The sequence below is a fragment of the Lontra canadensis genome, unplaced genomic scaffold, assembly GCF_010015895.1.
Source record: "Lontra canadensis isolate GAN:19392208 unplaced genomic scaffold, GSC_riverotter_1.0 scaffold147, whole genome shotgun sequence".
Taxonomy (NCBI): domain Eukaryota; kingdom Metazoa; phylum Chordata; class Mammalia; order Carnivora; family Mustelidae; genus Lontra; species Lontra canadensis.
The window spans coordinates 1,426,223-1,446,707 of record NW_022631141.1 but is presented as its reverse complement, the minus strand read 5'-3'; the positions used below and the strand labels follow the sequence as shown (position 1 = coordinate 1,446,707).

Below are 20,485 nucleotides of genomic sequence, written 5' to 3'. Positions count from 1 at the left end.
AGAAATACAAAGGACTATATGACAGTAGTACGAAAAACTATTCTAACACACTGGACAATCTAGAAGAAATGGAGAGAGTCCTGGAAACATCAGACCTTCCCAGAATGAATCAAGTAGTCGAACATCTGAGCAGACTGAGTACGAATACTGAAAGTGAATCGTAATCGTAAGACTCCGAACAAACAAAAACTCCCGGGCCTGCGGTCTACCAAACATTTAAATAAGATTTAACATCCTCCCCAAACTATCCCAAAGAAATCAAAGAGGAAGGGAAGCTTCCAAATTCAAACCAGTTATCCTGACAGAAAAATCAGACAAAGACACTACAAAAACAGAGAACTACAGGCCAGTATCCCCAAAGAATACAGATGCAGAAATCCTCAACAAAATATTAGTAAAGGACATTCAAAAATACATAATGGTCACTCACCATGACCAAGAGAGATTCATTCTGGGGACGCGAGGATGGTTTGACGATCTGCAGATCATGCAGTGTCATACACCACGGTAACAAAATGGAGGCCAAAAAGCACACGATCATCTCAGTAGATGCAGAAAAAGAAGAAAAAAATTCAACATCCACTCCTGATAAAGACTCCTGATTAAAAAAAGGGATTTAGAAGGAACGTATGTCAACATAATAAAGGCCTTGTAGGACAAACCCACAGCTAACACCATACTCAGTGGTGAGAAACAGAGCTTTCCCTCTAAGATCAGGGACAAGAGGTGCACTCCTGCCGCATTTATTCAAAGTGACACCGCCAGTCCTAACCACAACAATCACACCAGAGAAACAAATGCCATCCAAGCCAGTAAAGAGGTAAAAGTGTCGATGTTGGCAGATGATATGATAGCAGAGGTAGGAACCCTACAGACTCCACAAAAACAAACAAACAAAAAAAACATTAAAACAAATGAATTCAGTGAAGCTGCAGGATACAAAATGAATATACAGAAGCCTGTTGCATTTTTACACACTAATAACAAAGTAGCTGAGAAACTTAGGAAAAAATTCCATTTATAATTGCACCAAAATGAAAAAAAAAAAGTCTAAGAAAAATCTTAATCAGGGAGGTGAAACCTGAGTGATCTAAAGCCCATTAAGCTCTGATGAAAGAAATTCAAGACAACACGAATGTAAAGACACACCAGACTCACGGGTTAGGAAAGTTCATACTGTTAAAATGTCCACGCTATTCAGAGCAACGTGCAGAATCACGGCAACCTCTATCAAAATACCCACAGCATTCTTCATAGAACTAACACAAATAATCCTAAAATTTTTAGGTACCCACAAAAGACCCTAAACAGCCAAAGCAATGTTAGAAGGACAAAGCTGTAGGTACCACCATCCCAGGGTTCGAGATCTACGACAAAGCTGTGGTCATCAGAACAGTGTGAGACACAGATCAAGAGAACAGAAAAGCAAGCCCAGAAACAAACCCACGCTCATGTGGTCAGTTAATCTATGGAAAAGGACACAGGAATACACAAGTAAAAAATGATCATCTTTTGAATAAGTGGTGTCGGGAAAACTGGACAGCTACCTACAGAAGAATGAAATTGACCATTTTCTTACACCATTCGCAGAATAAACTTAAAATAGATTAAAGTGTTAAACGTGAGACCTGACAGCATATAACTCCCAGAAGCAAACACAGGCAGGAAGCTCTCAGCAACACATTTTCAGATCCACCTCCCGAGGTGAGGGAAACAAACGCAAAAACAAACCAGTGGGACGACACCAACATTAAAAGCTTCTGCACAGCAAAGGAAACTATCAACAAAACAGAACGGTAACGTACTGCATGAAAGGAGATCTGTGCAATGACACATCTGATAAGAACTAATGTCCAGAATATCCAAGAACTTCTATGACTCAACCCCCAAAGCAAATAATCTGATTAAAACAAGAGGCAGAGGATCTGGGCAGACATTTTTCCAAGAAAAGACACAGACGGAGACAGACAGGAAAGATGCTCAACAGCGCCCCCATCAGACGCGCGTATCAAAGACTCACGTCCAGACCTGAAACCTCACACCTGTCAGGATGGCCAGAATCAAGAGGACAAGAAACAACAAGTGTTGGTGAAGATGCGGAGAAAAAGGAACCTTCGTGCACTTTGCTGGGAACGCAAATGGGTGCAGGCACTGCGGAGACCGCAGCGAGGCTGCCTACAAAGTGAAAGTGGGAATACCCGAACCACTCCCTGATCGCACTCCTGTGTATTTACCCCAGAAACATAAAAGCACGAACTCGAAAAGACACCCGCATCCCTCTGTTGACGGCGGCGTTCCTTACGACAGCCAGGACGCGCGCACTCACGGACGGCCGCCGGGCGGACAGCGCGCGGCACATGGACGGACGGCGCGGACACGCACACGCATGTCGTCCACATACACATGGCCACGGAGAGCGAGCCTGCTACTCGGGACAAGATGGATAAACGGAGAGGGTGTTATGCCGAGTGAAATAAGTCAGAGAAAGACCATGTGGGTTCATCTCTACGTGGAACCTAAGCTAAGGAACAAACCAAATGAACCAATCAACAATGCAGAAACAGACCCCAAATACAGAAAACAATCCAGTGGTCGCCGGAGGGTGTGGGGGTTGGGGGGATGGGCAGAGGGGGTGAGGGAGTGCGCGGTGCCACCTTCCAGTTGCAGAATGAGTCGTGGGGGTGAACGGCGCAGCCCAGGGCATATGGTCCGTGGTACTGGGACGGTGTTGTCGGGGGACAGACGGTGGCCCCACTTGTGGTGAGCACCACAGCGCTGTTGTTCACCTGAAACTCATGTAACGTTATGTGTCAACCACAGTATTTCTTCCCCTGCCTAATCACAGCACAGGGACAGAGCCTGCTAGGAATCAGATGTGTCTTAACCTGTCGACACTCAATGTCTGCGTGGCTGACTTGGGAAATAAAGAACATACTGTATGGTAATCCAGATTATCAATAGAGGCTTTTTTCCTTAGCAGGATATACATTACTTAGAAATCAGAAACTATAATGCTATTCTTTCCATAACAAAACAAAGATTTTTTAAATGCCCAATACATTTTAAGAATCATAAAGGATACGATATTTTGACTCTAAATTTGTTCAAACGCAGGTGACATCAGAAAGCAAACAAAAAATGCCAAGGCTGAGACTATCTCATCCCAATGGCGGAGTGGGGTTACCTGGGGAATCCAGCCCACACAGCACGGGAGAACGGGACACACGCTGGGAGAGTCGTGGTCATGTTCCGAGAGCCGGCTCCCGTCAAAACTGCAGCCTTCCAGCAGCAGGCCGCCCATCTGTCGGGGAAACAAGCAAACCACTGAAATCCACAGGCAGTCGGACACGTCAGGAGCCACTGTGCGCTAGCGAACGCCGCGAGGCCACACGTGCTTTCCTGACTCCGGACGCCACGTATTCTGAAAACAAAGATGACGGTATCTAATCGGAGAATAAAGAAGGTGAAGACCGGGGCCAGTGTTCACAGGACTTCTGCCTCTCTATTTAGCAGGTAGTTCAGAAACAACTGCTTAAAATGTATTTAGTTACAACTGCAGGTTTGTTGATGTTAGGTTAATTGAAATATAAATATGATGGAACATGACCAAAAGTTAGTCTTTCTCCAAGAGGGTGAGAGAAAAGTGTAATTAAAGGAGACCTTTAAAGGTGCCCCTTGCTTGGGGTTCTGATATCTATCATTCATTCATTCATTCATTCATTCATTTATTTGACAGAGATCCAAGTAGGCAGAGAGGCAGGCAGAGAGGAGAGAGAGAGAGAGAGAGAGAGAAGAGGAAGGACCCTGGGATCATGACCTGAGCTGAAGGCAGAGGCTTTAACCCACTGAGCCACCCAGGTGCCCCTGATATCATTTTTTGAAGAAAAGAATAAAGCTCGGAAAGTTGAAGGCAAAACACCCGTGCCTTGCAGAGCTGGGAGAGTAATGAAGAGTTCTTCTCTTTTCTCTTTCTCTTTCTCTGCACTAACCTTTGTGTACATTTAGGGAATTATGAAAATAAAAATACAACTATTTAGATAACATTAGTTTCATGTTTCTTCTTTAAAGTGTTCATCCTTTCAGTCTCTGCACTGTTAATCTACCTGGAGCTTATCCAAAGGCAGCAGAGGTCAAGCCAGTCCTGTGCGTTCAGAGCCACATCTGAAGGCTCATAATGCAAACTTGATAGAAAATACAGAATAATCTCTTCTCTTTAAAGGTTTTATTTGAGAGAGAGTGAGTGAGCATCCCCAGACAGGGCAGGGGCAGTGGGAGAATCCCAAGCAGACTCCACACAGAGCACGGAGCCCGACGTGGGGCTCAATCCCAGGACGCCCAGATCATGACCTGTGCCGAAACCAAGAGTCTGACACTTACCCACCTGAGCCGTCCAGATGCCCGAATACGGAATGATCTTATAAACATTACCGAGTACTTTCAGGTTTTATCAAATGCTAATGGAAGTGCTCTAGCCTTTAAAGTCCAGAGAGGCCTACCAGAATGTAGCTGGGAGCGGGTCTGAGGGACCGTGGAGGTGAGGAGGGCACGGTGGGGTACGCCTGGACCAGTAATTCTGAAGAGCTAATTTTACAGCAAGATTGCTGTACCACAGAAAAGACAGACACCCTGTTTGTTAGTGAGAGCACTGATAGAAAAGCAGAATCACGGAGGACCTAAGTTTAATACTCTTTCTACTCCGGCACTGACGTGATGACTCTCGGGCCACTTTGAGAGTTGACAAAGCGTGGTGGCCTTGACAAAGTGTTAAAATTCCGAGAGTACCTGCCAATTTCAGTGCCAGAACGTCTCTAGGTTCCAAGCTGAATTGGTCTGTCTGGGAATGTGCAGACACAGTTCTCGCTCAGAGAGCCCCAACTTGACCTTGTAACAGGTGGCTCCCGAGACAGAGGCGCATCACTGCTCTCTGCTAGCGGGCAGCGGCCAGCTGAGAAGGCACAGGCCAAGCCTTGTTTCAGTCGTCGGCACCTCTGAGCCCCCAAAAGACATCCGGGCTCCCCCAGCCTCCCCAGGGCTGTCAAACTGCCCAGTCCTGCCACTTCCAAGAAACACCTTCTAAATCTCCCCTCCTCTGTCCGCACCCTCTGTGACTACCCTATCATGAAATTTAAGGGTCATCGGTGGAATTTAAAGACCTCCTCACTCCTGAGAATGAAACTAAAATGTAAGAATGCCAACACGTAAGACCGCGTTTGCACCGTAAAACAACATACCGGGGGTTGGAAAGGTCCCCACAAAGGTCCCCCGTGTTTCCCCTGCAGCTCTCCTTTAAAGGGAGGCATGAACGAAGACAGGCTCAAAACATTTCCTGCATTGCCGAAAACGACAGCTTGGAGGACCTCACCAGTCTCCAGGCTGACGGATTTCCTGCTGCTCAAATCAACAATCTGGCAGGCTTTACTCCTCCTCACTGGAGCACTGAGTCGAGCACCCAGCCAAAGAGGCAGCCCAACAGGAGCAGAACACAAGCCCCGAGAGACAGCCCAAGGCAGACGAGAGCTCCTCCAGCTCCCACAGGAAGCGCGGCATGAGGGGACAGTAGGCGGCCCGGCCTTCCCAAGCAGCCCCATGGCACAGGAAACACAATGACCCGACCGGGCTGAGGCCTCTTTTGCCCTTTGGGGTGTGGTGGGCTCAGTGGTACGGGGGACAGCAGGGGGCTCTGGAGCTGCCAGGGAGGTCCCCTCCCTGCCACGGGCCAGCTCCAAGTGGGGACACGTGGGCAGCCTGTCGCCGGCAGACCCAGCCCTGCACCTCACAGCCCTGCTGGGCCATGGCAGGTCAGTAGCAGTAGCAAGGACACCCTAGAGGAACACGGTCCAGGGACTGGGGATCAACAGACACAGGTGTTCTCTTAAGCAGGTCTGGAGGGTCGGGGACACTGACCGGTGAAGGGAACTACAGCCTTGCCTGAACACGTCCGTCCGTGGCTGACTCGGCCTAAGGCATGGGAGGTTGAAAGAGACCTAGAAACAAACGCACACCCTCCCACACACCTGAGTTTTTAGTCTTCCAGTAAACATTACTGAACCCATTGACAAATGAGATGACAAGGACTCAGATGACTCCATGAATTAATTGCTCGAAATCACGTGGTTCTTTTTGGAGAACTAAGATTAGAATATTGTTTTACTAACTGTCCGCCTTTCCCCTCCAATCTACAAAACATAACATAGAAGCTTGGGGTTTTCTGGTTGTAGATACTTTTACTCCTATGTTGTAAGAGCAGAGGCCACGTGGTTCCAGAAATACTAACACACTCTGACTCCGAATGTAACTCATTTCCCTTGCTGTTTATACCAGTGGACATCTGAAGAATGATGGCCCGTACCATCCGTGGGGCTCACAGCAGCCAGAGACCACACAGCCTGCTCAGGGGCACAGCTCCTAGATGACAGGCCTGCCCTCCCTGTCCCCGACAGCTGGGCCAGAGTATCAGACCAGCAGCGATAGAGAAGGTCATTCTCATGGGTTAGAGGCTCAGGTTAAAATGAAACACAATGGGATGAAAGAAAATCCTTCTGATTTCTTCAGCTCTGGGGGAGAACTGTATAGCCAGCTCTAGAGAGCCAAAAGAGAAAGATCCAGCTTGTCACTGATGAATAGATCTCTGGCACACCAGAAGCCACTGCAGATGCTACAACCCCACCACAGGGCCTCTCCTACTAAAGGCCCAAACTCAACTGCCCAATGAGGGCTCAAGTGAGCGCCCACCATGTAACAGCCGTGGCTCAACGTATGTGGGATACAAACCACGAGAACAATGACTAGTGTCATGGGACTTTCGTTCCAGTGGACTAGGATGGACAACAAGTAAACATAATAAACAGACTCTATAGTACACCACAGAGCACTAGGGAAGTGAAAACCGTGCACCTGGGAAGCACAACTACGTAAACAGAACCTGTGAAAAGCCACTTGCCCCAGGCTGCCTGAGAGAAAGAACCGGAGTCGTACATTTGGTTGACTTAAGACTGAATGCATGTGAGGCCCTGGAAGACACGGTGGGGACGCGAGTTGGGAACCGTCTGCGGGCCTCTGACACACCAGCCACCGGCCCCACGCGGCGTGTCAGGGCAGCGGGCCGCAGGTGGGGAGGTGGCCCCCGCGTGCGGATGGGGGGGAAACGGCTGGAAGGCGCGGGGCTGCACACCAAGGCTGCCGTCGCTGGGAGACGTTGCCCCTGCAGATTGTGAACTGGTTTTGTTATTAATATGTGCATGAGTACGTTCCTATAGTTACTTATTATTTTAAAAGTAGTGGATTCTTTCACTGTGTCGTGTTAGTCACCATACAGTACATCGTTAGTGTTTGATGTTGTGTTCCAAGACTCACTGTTTACAACAACACCCGGATCTCCATACAGTACGTGCCCTCCGGACTGCCCATCACCAGGCTCACTCATCTCCCCTGACTCCCCCGTCCCCCTCCAAACCTTCCCTTTGTTTCCAGGACTCCATAGTCTCTCCTGACCCATTTCCCCCTCTAAAAGCAATGGGGTTTTAACAGGAAAGGCACCAGAGAAAATCTATGCCACAAAACATGGCTTGAGTTGCTTTCTTTTTAAACACAGAGGGCTGGGGGGTGCCTGGGTGGCTCAGTCAGTGAAGGGTTTGCCTTCAGCTCAGGTCATGATCTCAGGGTCGAGTCCCGCATTGGACTCTCTGCTCGGCAGGAAGCCTGCTTCTTCCCTCTCTCTCTGCCTGCCTCTCTGCCTACTTGTGATCTCTGTCTCTGTCAAATAAATAAATGAAATCTTAAAAAAAAAAAAAAAAAAGCACAGATGGCTTGAATTTTACACCAAACTAATATACTCACAAACTGTAACCTCCATAAGGACAAGACTTGGTCTATTTTCCATAAACTAAACTTTATACTTGCTTTATTGTACAGTTAATATTTACTGAATTGAATTTTAGAGCAAGAAACCTAACCGAACTTCAAGATTTGTATCATTTTTTTACCAAAAACTACATTTTTCAATACGTTGTGTCCCTAACAGTCTTATTAGAGTGGAAAGGATTTTTGTTTTGTCCAAGCTGCTTCATCCTAAGTCTTGACTTTGACTTTTCACATAAGAGATACGATATTTCGGCTAATCTTCCACTAAGATAAGCAAGTCAGCGACGAGAGTTTCAGAGTCATTATCAAGTTGGCAATATTATTACTTTTAGGCCTGGATAAGCATCAGAATTACCCCTACCTTAATCTGCAGCTTTGCCTCTCGCAGCCGACCCTTCCACGAGGCTACAAACTTAAGGCTGTCCACGGAGCAGCTCATCACCCTGTAACACGGAAGCAGCCAATGTCAGAAAGCATCTCAGGAACTGAAATACAGACAGTAAGGCTGACATGTTCCTCTTCATTTACAACTGAAATATTTACAATGTGCACAGAAGCAGATTTCCTAAATGACGCAGGGTCTTAGACCTCATGCCACATCTGTAAAGGAACGGCCTACAGGATCTCCTGCCGCTAAGGCACACAGCATTTCGCTGCTCCATCCTCCGCCTCCCGTCGGACCACCACGCGGGAAGTGTGCCATCGTGTTTATTAGTTGAACCGAAACACGGACACTTATGAAATGACCCCCAGGCACTACACACGGAAATCCCCCCGAATCAACACAGAACTAAATCTGGTTCCATTTACTTTTCCAAGTGCCTTTTAGTCCATTCTAATTTATTTAAAAAATCAGTGTATATGATATGATTATCCAAGTGTGTCCTAAAAAAAAAGAGCTTGATCTTAACTATCAAACCCTGCTCCCCACCAGTAAGCCTGGCCAGCATGTCTGAGAGAGGGGTCTGCAAAAATTAAAATGCTTCTGCACAGGGCCCAGTGGTCACCACAGGGAGACGCACCGTGGCTGGCGAGACTGAGAAACCCCACGCGTACTGTTCTTTCCCGTTGGCCCCTTTACCTATGAGTAGCTCCTCCACCCACCCTATCAGACACAGCTTATCCAGGTCAATCGCCGACAATTTAAAAATTAAATTTCACCTTCTCAATTCTAATATAAACATCATAATTCTAAGCAATATTTTTCAAACTAAAAGTTCCCTGTTAAGAAATGTCAAGGACTAGGAAATAACGTAACTCCCTTGATTTAATAATAAGTTTATTTCTGAACAATGACGGGAATGTGATCGCAAGCGCAGGAAGTGGAGAGACAGACGTGTCAAGAGTTCGGCTCACCTTGCCGTCTCCTGGCGAAGGGCGTTGAGAAACGTGTCTGGGTGGAAGAGCTCTGACAGGTCGAGTGTGTCAGAGAGAAGAGCCTGCTTCTCAGCCCTCTCTACCCAGCTCTAGAGAGGAAAGAATAAGACACACACCTATTTAAAAACTTTGTAACCGTGGAAGACAAATCTGTTAAAGAACTATTATGTAGAGTCATGGTCAGTGACGAAGTTACACCATTCCCAGCTGCTCTGAAACTGCCTGGAAAAAAGAGATTCTGCTTTACGTCGTGAGTCTGCTGTAATTTGTTTTTGACATAATATCCATCCACCGTAAAAAAGCTTCCTTGCACAATCCTTTGCTGGGAAAATTCTACTCCCAATAAAAAGCCGTAAGATTAGAAAAATCATCTTACAATCAGCATTTCCACCAGGGCCGGCGCTTCTCTTGATGAGCCGCGGTTCAGACTGTGCTCAGAAGCTGACCTGAGAGGGGGGTCCGAGCGCAGACCCCCAGAGCCCCCAAGTCCTGGTCCTGCGAACTGAATGGGCCCCGATCCAGACCTGCCTACAGATCTGCCACCTTTCTGAGCCAAGCATTGCAGAGGAGGGTCACGTCCAACAAGAACGGGTTCTTTGGTAAAAGGTGTTTCCGCTCAGTCTCTTACCTGGCATTTTATAAACCCGCTATGTCCCCTGGAGACACACACATCGTCCCCAAGCATGTCCTAGGTGTCTCACACTATCGACAGGCTTCCTGCATGTTAGCCGACCCTGTGCTCCCCCCACCACCGAGCCCCGAGCGTCCTACTCCTCTCGCCGCCCAGGACACGGAGGGCAGGAGGCCGACTGAAGCAGCCCCATGCGATGGTTTCTGTGCAATCCACCAGGCAGGTGCTGAGGCGCCTTATGAGAAAGGTAACTTACTGGTGATTCCCATGTCCATTTGGGCCAGTCCGTCAGTCTGTCAGCCCAGCTCCAGCACAGACGCGGTAGCCCGGTGACATCAGCTGGTACCACCCCGCACAGTGGTCATCTACTCAGTCATTCACTTAGTATGATTATGAAGGCTGGGAAACACGGTGATTACTCACTCCCGTACGGAGGAGCTATGCATCCTGTGCTGCCACACCCCGTCCCCCAAGCACGTACACCTGTCAGCCAGGTGCGGAGAAGCTGCTCCACAGCTCCTGTGTTTGCGTTCAACGTCCAGTGCCTCTGACCTCCTCCTGCCTGCAGCAAAACCTTCCTGTGGCCCTAACACCAGTTCATCACACGCTTACTTAGAAAGCAGAAACAACCTAAAAAGAGCTCTTTAGCAAACTATAATTATTTCTTCTTGGATATTACCTATTTTAAGGATGTTTAAATTATTGTTTATTTGGTTTACTCCCTATGAAATGTTTTCATTATCTGCCTTCTACTTTGATTAGCTAGACAAAGCTAACAAATTATGCTTGCATGATCTTTTATAAGTAATATTTAATGCAAACATGTTTCAAATTAATACTATCGTTAATTCTTAAAATTAAATTTTAATTCAAAAATTTCAAAACAGTTGTTGCCTGTATTAGATATGCATTATGTTCAAATTAACTAAAAATTAAAGTGTGGCTAATAATCAGATTTTTACTTAAAATGTGAATTAATAACATTAGTAAGAAAAAGGAAAAGCTTCTATAATACAAATGTTTTTATTAGTCCATGGCGGGGAATAAATGTTTTTTGTCAGGCTTAAAGGCAGACTAAAGCAAAGGCATATTTGATAAAAGAATCTAAATAAAAAAGGTTCTTTTAATATGTATATTGTCTTTGAACAGCAAACTTTACAGAAGAAAACACAGTGAAGCACATTTTTAAAAAATTACATTTCAGCCTGTTTAGAGCAGCTTTCTTCATACTGTCAACACTGGGAAGCGACCAAGATGTCCTTCAGGACATCTTGGACTAATGCACTGAAGCACCAGCTGTCAGCCACGAAGGACGGGAGGGACCATAGATGCACGCTGCCGAGTCAGAGAAGCCGCGAGAACAGGCAGCAGTTCCACAGGACTGCGGGAGCGCAAAAGGCGAGACTCTGGAGACAGGACGAAGACCGGTGACTAGCCGGGCTGGGTGAGGGGTGCCGGGGGGTGGGGACGCGGAGGGTTTCGAGGGCAGTGAAAGTACTGGGTGTGCTGCCGTAATGACGAGCGCGTGTCATCGTCTACTTTTCCAAACCCGCAGACGGTCACACATCAGGAAGGTCAACTGCAGACCCTGGGTGATCACGACCCATCAAGGCAGGTGCATCCTTCGTTTTAAACCAAACAAACAAGACAAGAAGGAGAGTTCTATTCCTATATGAACCAGTATAGACAGAATTTTGAAGGAAAAGGCTTTTCCCTGAAAAAATTTTTATCTAGTTAACTTACCTTTCATTTGTGAATACAACTAGGTATCACTTTTATATAGGCTAGAGTGCAGAAAATAAATACACAACTGTACCTTTTCTTTTTAAACATTACTCAAAAATGTTCTTCAACTGATTTATATATTAGTCAAAACTAAGATTTTTAAGGATATAAAAGTCAGAGACTAAAGCTATTAGCTATCAGTAATGAAACTGGTTAAATATAGAATTAGATCTATATCCTTATTGTAACAAAATTAGATTCATATAATGAACTGTTTGAGATGAACTCAAAGGGCAACAGGAAAGCATCAGTTATACACCACAGGCAAAACCCCACTGCCCTTCACGTGTTCACACATGTTTATGAGATGTATCATGGATCTATACAAAAGGAAGCTGAACTTCCATCTCTGATCAAAATGAGAAAAAATATAAGAATTCAATATTTTATATAGGCAGTATCACAGATCACTGGGGAACAGAAAAATTATTCAACAAATGATGTTGAGGAAAAATGTTCATAACTGGCCATCAGGGAGATTCAAATCAAAACCACATTGAGATACCACCGTGCACCAGTTAGAATAGCCAAAATTAGCAAGACAGGAAACAACAAGTGTTGGAGAGAATGTAGAGAAAAGGGAACCCTCTTACACTGCTGATGGGAGTGCAAGTTGGTGCAGCCACTCTGGGAAACTGTGGAGATTCCTTAAGAAATTAAAAATAGAGCTACCCTATGCCCCTGCAATTGCACTACTAGGAGTTTGCCCCAAAGATACAGATGTAGTGAAAAGAAGGGCCATCTGTACCCCAGTGTTCATAGCAGCAATGGCCACAGCCGCCCAACTGTGGAAAGAACCAAGATGCCCTTCAACAGATGAATGGATAAGGAAGATGTGGTCCATATACACTATGGAATACCCAACTGTTGTATCAACATGGATGGGACTGGAGGAGATTATGCTGAGTGAAATACGTCAAGCAGAGAGAGTTAAGTATCATATGGTTTCACTTACTTGTAGAGCATAAGGAATAACATGGAGGACATTGGGAGATGGAGAAGAGAAGTGAGTTGGGGGAAATCATAGGGGGAGACGAACCATGAGAGACTATGGACTCTGAGAAACAAACTGAGGGTTTTGGAGGGGAGGGGAGTGAGGGGTTGGGTGAGCCTGGTGATGGGTATTAAGGAGGGCACATATTGCATGGAGCACTGGGTATGGTGCATAAACAATGAATCTTGGAACACTGAAAAAATAAAATAAAAAAAAAGAAATTTTACTGAGATTTTAAAAATCAGAGGTTTAAAAAAAGCTTAACAAATTGCAGATCTAGGTTAGCAACCATTTTTAGGACATTTAATAAAAAAGGAGTTTTTTGAGATTTACTTAAGGTGAGGATTTTCTGTTCAAGGTTCTTCCTAGAAAACATATTATTGAAAAGTAGTTTGCTGAGCTATTTGTACAGGGTGCAGACAGATGGGTAGCCTCTCTGAGGGCTCGCTTCTGTGCTCTTTGCAAATGCAGTCAGATGAGCCCACGGCCCAGAGCCCTTCCACAGGGTGCGCAGGTGCAGCTGGCCGGGTGCAAGGAGCTCAGGACACGGGGCTCTGACGACAGAAGGCACAGAACCGAAGGTAAGGGGAACCAGGACCACGTGCTCCAGTTACACTGACCACGCCACCACATGGAGAGGGCTTTCAGGGACTCGGGATGGTTCACAACCTCCTGGGACAGGCTCTGACTACAGCAGGAAAACCGTGGACAAGTTTGCTAGAGGTGGCAGGTGGCCAGATGGAGTAGGGGAAGAGCTGAGGCCCCTGGGCCGGGAAACTGCAGGGACACCGGCCACTGGGGCGGCTTAGGGCGCACCTAGGGGTTCACCAGCAGCCTCGCCCCAGGACCTGGCCCTTTTGGGAGCATGCACAGGGAAGGAGCCCTGGGGCTGGTGACCCCAGGGCTGACAGGATCTTATTATCATATCATTTGCATTGCGGTGTCCCCTGCACCCCCTACAGATGCTGCTCCCTGAAGATGGGGGATGTGAGCAGATGCCCAGGCCCGAGGGAGGAAGCCGGGGTGGGGAGTATGACAAGGAGCACCTGGGAAAGGGGAGACCACGGAGACCCCCGAGCACAGGATGAGGCAGTCCGTGGGCTCAGGCCACTCCTCTGTCTGGGGGTTGGACCCTTCCCTTGGAGAGCCCAAACCGGGGCAGAGTTCCCCAGCCCTGGAACACCCGCACTGGCCTTCTGCGGCCACACCACGGCTGCGGGACACAGACGGTCCCTGCAGCTGGGTCCTTCCTGAGCTCACAAGCCCACACCCTGACGGCGGCAGGCCATGCTGATACACGGGCACCCACAGGCCCGCCTCCTGCGGGGACCACGGCCTGTCTGTGGAGCCTGCTGATGCTGCGGGAGCCCTGGGGGGTCTGCTGACACAGTCTCCTCAGGCCTCCGCGGTGAGGAGCCTCTTATTATGCCGTGCCAGTCGCCGCCGAAATTGGTATGCATGTGACAAAAGCGAGATGCAGATAAAAATTCAGGGAAGATTTTGTTATCTTGAAAGCCAATTATGTTGCTATATTGTCACATTTCTAGAACCGAGATTTATCTTCTGCAAGCAGTTTATAGGCTCGCTTCCCCATAACTGCAGATGATCACAGACCACAGACTACCACTTAGTATTCCCAATGTGCAAGACAGCTGACCACAGGCAGAATTTACTAGCTGAGTGTGTGGAGAAATTACTGTCCCTGTACAAAATAGAACTCTTAAAATCCGGTAATACTACTGCTACAGCAATAGCTCTATTTTACTGGGTCATATTTCGGTTATGTACCCTAAGTTCATTTTATGATAGTGACAAAACTGTTTAAAGCTTGGCTGTATGTTAATCATAAATCTCAGAATTTGGGCTAAGATGTATTTTTTTCATGAAATTCCACTATTAACCTATTTATTTGTTATCTATTTCCTTCACTAAATGTAGAGATTCCTGTTGGCAGGAATTCAGGATTTCCTCATTACTGTGTACTTGCAGCACTTAGAATAGTGGTGGCACAAAAAAGAAGCTCTATAAATAGTGAGTGAATGAATGAATGAATGAATGAATATGAATTAAAAAGATCCATCATGTACGTCTTCTGGCTGAGTACCGTATAGAAAAATAGGGATGTTAGAGGTTTTAGATCGCAGACTGCTTTTTCAATTCTGTTGATATGCCTTCCTATGCATACTTTTGCTGTGTGCCTACTATGTGTAAAACCCTATACTAGGGACTGTGAGAGTTACTAAAAGGAGTTGGAAAATAAAGACTTTTCTAGGAAGGCAAAGTACTGCAGAACTTTCCAAAGTAGAGTCAGATATCCCAGAACACAAATGAAAAATTAAAAAGATATTTTTTGTAAGACTGCTTTTAACAACTTGGGTTTCAAGAGAAAATAAAGCAAATCTTCAAATGTTAAATTAGAGAGTAAAAAATTAAACTGTAACATCTATCGGGCAGACTTAAATAGAAGTTAAATCTCATAAGCATGTCACGGATGTTACAGAATACATATTGGGAGATAAATCACAATGGTTAAGGAAACGTCAAAGAGATTCATGTCCGTTTCCTTGAGAATAACCCTAACCGTGATCGAATCATTCATTTATACATTAGATACTGAAAACCTACCTGTGCAAGCCCCTGTTTCACATGCTTGGATAGAGCAGTAAACAGACAAAAATGTCTGCCCTTCTGGAGCTTCCAGGGGAGGAACACAAAGAAAATTCAGTGAAATGCACAGAGCATTAGCTGGGGATGTAGGCTCCAGAGAAAAATAAAGAAGGAAAGGAGCGGGACTAGGACCTGAAACAGCATGGCCAAGGAAGGCCTCGCTGAGATGACGGTGGGGCAAAGAGCTCAGAGACAGAAAATCCCTTTGGTGCGAATCTGGGGGCAGCAGCTCGGGCGGAGGAAGCGGCAAGAATAAAAGCCTGGGGAGGGGGGTGCCGGTCTGGTCACTGGACAGCCCCGAGGCCAGTGAGGCTGCGGCAAAGGACATGAGGGAGTGGAGAGAGGAGGAAACCAGACAGGGAAAACGCGTGACCTTCACCTGCCGGTGGATGGAAGGACTGTGTGACTCTGGAGATAAGATGTCACGAGGATATTCCCAGGAGAGGAGGGACAGCGTCTCATTCATGCTTTAGCCAGAACATCCAGGCTACTTGGCCGAGAACCAACCGGGGGGCATGGGGGGAAGCCGCACAGGTAGGTGGCGGCTGAACTGATAATGACATTGGTCAAGGCAGTGGCAGGTCAGGTGGTACATGTGAGTGTTCTCGAATGTAGAGGCAAGATCATGTTTCTGCCAGGCTGGACACACACGAAGAGAGGACGGAGTTAATAGTGATTCTGAGATTCTCAGCCTCTGTCACAGGAAGGAAGGAGGAGTCAGTGACTTTTGCGGTAATGGCTGTATGGAGAGAGGCCAACGTAAAACGTTTCAAGGGGGAGAGTGAAAATCTTTCTAAAATGTTGCTGACAGTTTATGGAATGATCAAAAACTGGCATGTTTTTAAATAAAGGGCAGTTGAGTGTGAGTTCTCTCATTTACCATGTAATTCCTGTAAACGGTTTAACTATTCTTGAAATTGGGGTTGCATTTCTCCCATCTTTAAAAACGGAAATTACACCCACCTCGTGTGCTGTAAATATTACCAGATCTCATGTACAGCATATACGTGCCTAGTCTCCAGAATGAGCTCAGTTCTTACGAATATCTGTTTTCTCTTTTCTGTCCTTCATGAGATCATTTTAAAGTCTGGGGGTGCCTGGGTGGCTCAGTGGGTTAAAGCCTCTGCCTTCGGCTCAGGTCAGGATCTCAGGGTCCTGGGATCGAGCCCCACATCGGGCTCTCTGCTCAGTGGGGAGCCTGCTTCCCCCTCTCTCTCTGCCTGCCTCTCTGCCTACTTGTGATCTCTGTCTGCCAAATAAATAAATAAATAAATAAAATCTTCAAAAAAAAAAAGTCTGAATATATAAAGTGGCACACTGATAAGAAAAACAATCTGAAGCTCAGAATTTACATCTAGGAAAATGAGAAGAGCTATTTAGATGAACCCAAAAAGGGTGTCATGAGACGTCTAGATCCAGAAATGCCGGTCTGAGTCCTTAGAGAACAGTCAAGGTCAAAGAGGGAAGAGTAAGAACTAGAGGCTCTCAAGATTGTTTTCAGTGACCACTCAGTCTTCTTCAAGTGGAGAGGAGAAGTAAAATGTAACAAATTGAAGAAGCAATCTGTGTGGCTAAGGTCACAAGAAGCATCTTAGCAGACACGCTAGAAACCGTGCCTGAATATTATCTGATCATGAGATAGAACACAACATCTAAAAAGAATCTCAGGAAAAACAAGAGGGAGGGAGGAGTAGGGACTGAGAGCCAGGCGAGGGAAAGGTCTGCTTCCGGCACTGCTGGGTGCAGAAGGTAGGAGAGGACCCAGCGTAACAGCACTGCGGGCAGAAGGGGGGCCGTGGCAATCTGGTACTGCGCCCACTTCAGGCCTCGTCCACGATGAACCCTGGCCCTAGCAGGAGGAGCCATTTGGGCAGAGTGAGGACAGAGGGGGACATGGAGAGACTCTAGGTGGCACCACATCTGCTATTTTCTCCCAGAGTTTCGTTGTGTAGATGGATAGCTGTTTGGGGTGTCTAGAGGCTCCGCAGGTTTGAGCTCAGGTCATGATCTCCTGCCGTGGGGTGGAGCAGGAGTCCGGCTTTGCGCTCAGTGCAGAGTCTGCGGCAGATGCTTTCTCTGTCCCCCCGTCCCTCCCCCACTTGCTCTCTCTCTCTAATAAATAAATAAATAATCTTAAAGAGAGAGAGAGTTGTTTAGATTGCTGTTGCTTGTTTAGTTATCTTTACCTCCTGAAAGACCTTAAGGAGCGTATGACGTGCTAACGCTGGTGTTCACTACTTCTGTTTGCTGTTCAGATCTCCCCAGCCTTCAAAGTTGCTAAGGGCTGATATAAATAAATAACAAGATTTTAACCTAAGAAGGAAGGGTGGCCAAATATGGTCGTATACAAGTATATCGGCCAGGGGCTTGAGTGAGAACGATAATCACCGCCACCACCACCACCATCATCCCGGGCAGAGCTGAAGCAGTCACTACCAACCGTTAAACAGGACATGGAACCTAAGCAGAAACTCAGCCTAGAAAACGAGCCTGCGAGCCTGCCACTGACACCCGGCAGTCCAAGTCTGCTCAGCACTACAAGGACGATGTGGACACAGCAGGAGTCCGTCCACAGGGTCCGAGTGCTGCTGACACACCCCAGCCCGGCCGGGTCCGGAGGCGAAGGTCCGCGCACGCTGCCGGGACAGAAGCAGCTCACGAGCTGGGAAGGAACAGAACTGCGGGTGCGCGGCCAAGGGATCCGGCTGCGGGAGGCGGAGAATAGGAAGATGGAGAAATAAAGGCAAATGCTGGCACCAAAGTATTTCAGAATTTGCAACAACCCGCACAGGAGCCCTGGAGTATACGGGCTAGACACACTGCAGGGGTACTGAGGACGCCAAGAAGAAACAAAGCCTGGAAATCAGGAGCCAAAGAAACTCTAAGATGTTATTTCCAAAGAAAAGGCAGAAAAACCGGAAGCCAGAGAAATGCTTCCAGGATCCCCACAGGAAATAACCTATCTTGTCCACTCGCCTCTTCATTCAGCGGACAGTAGGCCATCTTAGAAACACGGGGGTGGGGGCAGTTCTTGCTCTAGAAGATCTTGCTGAGAGGAGCCCAGAGAATGGATGCCAGGGTCCCCGAAGACTCTTCGGCGGAGACTCCTTGGGGACCTAGGGACTCTCTAGCTCTCCACAAATCACCAGCTTTCAATCTTCAACCCCAGGCCACACAGCGGACTAAGACGCCACATGCAATCCTCACCTCTAAAATAATCTAGTTTCCCTTCCTCGGGATCTGCAAGAGGTTCCCAAGGATCAACCGTCGTTCCTTAATAAGGTCTTGTGACTTGACCCTTCCTGCCCCTCCCGCCTACTCTCTGGGCCCCTCTCCTCCCTGTGTTCGGTGCTAGGCTTGCAGCTACGTGAAAGCCCCGGGCTTCCTCTGGACACCGGCCCTCCCCTTGCCCGCCCTCCCCTTGCCTGGCGCACTCTGGCCTCTCCCCCGTGGTGGGCTAAGTCCTCCTGTGCTCTCCGCCGGGTGTCGCTCCCCTGCTCCCTGTCCCCCCAGGACCTCCTGCTGCTCGCTCCAGGGCACCGTACTTCCTGCACGGTGTGTACCATTGCTGATTCTGTTGTCCCTCTTCTCTGAGACACTGCAAGGACAGCTCCCTGGAACACAGCGTGTCTGTTTAGCACTCTGCACGGCGACCTCAGAGAAGGGCTGGACGCCACGGTGGAAACTTCAGGTCGGAAATGAAACCTGTGAGGCAGGAACTGTACCAGCTTCCTGACCGTTTCCCTCACACCACGCTTCAAACAGCTGCTCACAGTACCTTGACTGAATGAAGGAATCAAGGCATCAGTGCAGGGACATTACCCCCACCCGGGCCAGGCTCCACTTATCTGCTTGGAACCCTGTAGCGAGCAGGCTCTGTGGGGGACACACCCAGCAGTGCTCTTTTCCTTCTACATCCCGCCTCCAAACGATGCGCTCTGGGTTGTGAGCTACGGCTGGAGACGAGCTCCAGCAGCTGCACACCTACCCGAGGCAGTCTCAGCGTCCCAGCATCACAAGCACCCGAGCTGCCATTGTCACACAGCACCAACAATGCCTGTGTGTCCTCACCCTCTCTCCCCCATCCGCACGGCTCCAAGCTGCTCTGGACCCTCACCCGGGTCATAGAGACGGCACCTGTGAGTCCCAGATGCCAGAAGTTACCGCAGGAAGGTAGTCATCTCTGTACGTTCATAACCACACACACATTCAGATAGGAAAACAGAACAAGTGGAAAAAACCATGCTCCTAAGTGGTGGCTGAAATGACAAATATTGCTATTCCCCCGTTAGAAGGACGGGAGACAAGCTAAAGTCAAGGGCCAGGAGGGTGTTTTACCATGACAATTCAGGCGAAATGACTATAAAGGTTTTAAGAAATTACACAGTGAAAGTGACAGTGGCAAAGTTTTCAGCTGTGATGACGGGTATTCAACACACTTAGTATAAACGATCGTGCCAGAAAATTATAATTCATGAAAAATTGTCTTATATATTAAATGCAATATCCACACGTTTACTGTCATATGCACTTAATTAAGCGTATGTGCACATGTATGACACAGTGTAGTGTAGGCTACTATTTCCAGCTAGTAAAGACAGTTCCTGCCCTTGATAAGAAAGTACAGTGAGGAACACTGACAAATGCATGAACTGACACAGTATCACAGCCATGCGATCAGAACACACCAAGACTTCGGAGCATTTCTGTTTTCCTGAGTCACTTATGGAATATGTGTCCTTCCTCCCTACCTCCCCCACCCTCCTTCCCTCCTTCCTCCGCTCCCATCTTCTGCCATTTATTGCTTATGTGTGCACCTAGGCACAGCGGACAGACAGACAGCAAATCAGAGTCCTTGACTGGTTCTTCTCCGCCTGCTGATTTTAAAGTCATTTTCAGATCCAGTAATTTTTTTCTCCGATAATCCTACAACCCAGAGATTAGTCATATTAGAAGCCAAACAAATGTTCTGACAAGTCTTGACCCCTTTAAAGGGGTCTCATTTGTAGACAGGCACGAACGGAGCAGGAAGGGAGGGGAGAGGAAGAGCAGAGGAAGGGACGAACCCCTGCAGGCAGTGTTCCTGGAGCTAAACACAGCGAAGTCCAGCACGTGGGTTAAAGGGGAGGTGAGCCGTGAGAGACTGTGGACTCTGAAAAACAATCTGAGGG

General features: G+C 47.5%; 1 protein-coding gene across 1 annotated transcript in view; it reads right to left on the bottom strand.

Moving 5' to 3' along the window:
• Nucleotides 1–20,485, bottom strand: part of DYNC2H1 (dynein cytoplasmic 2 heavy chain 1) — a 274,850-nt gene that overhangs the window by 24,029 nt on the left and 230,336 nt on the right. Inside the window, exons 87-89 of the mRNA XM_032844099.1 lie at nt 9,217–9,326; nt 8,222–8,303; nt 3,185–3,301 (exon numbers count right to left, since the gene is read on the bottom strand). Of these exons, the coding sequence (XP_032699990.1) occupies nt 3,185–3,301; nt 8,222–8,303; nt 9,217–9,326 (309 nt within the window). The remainder of the gene's footprint in view (nt 1–3,184; nt 3,302–8,221; nt 8,304–9,216; nt 9,327–20,485) is intronic.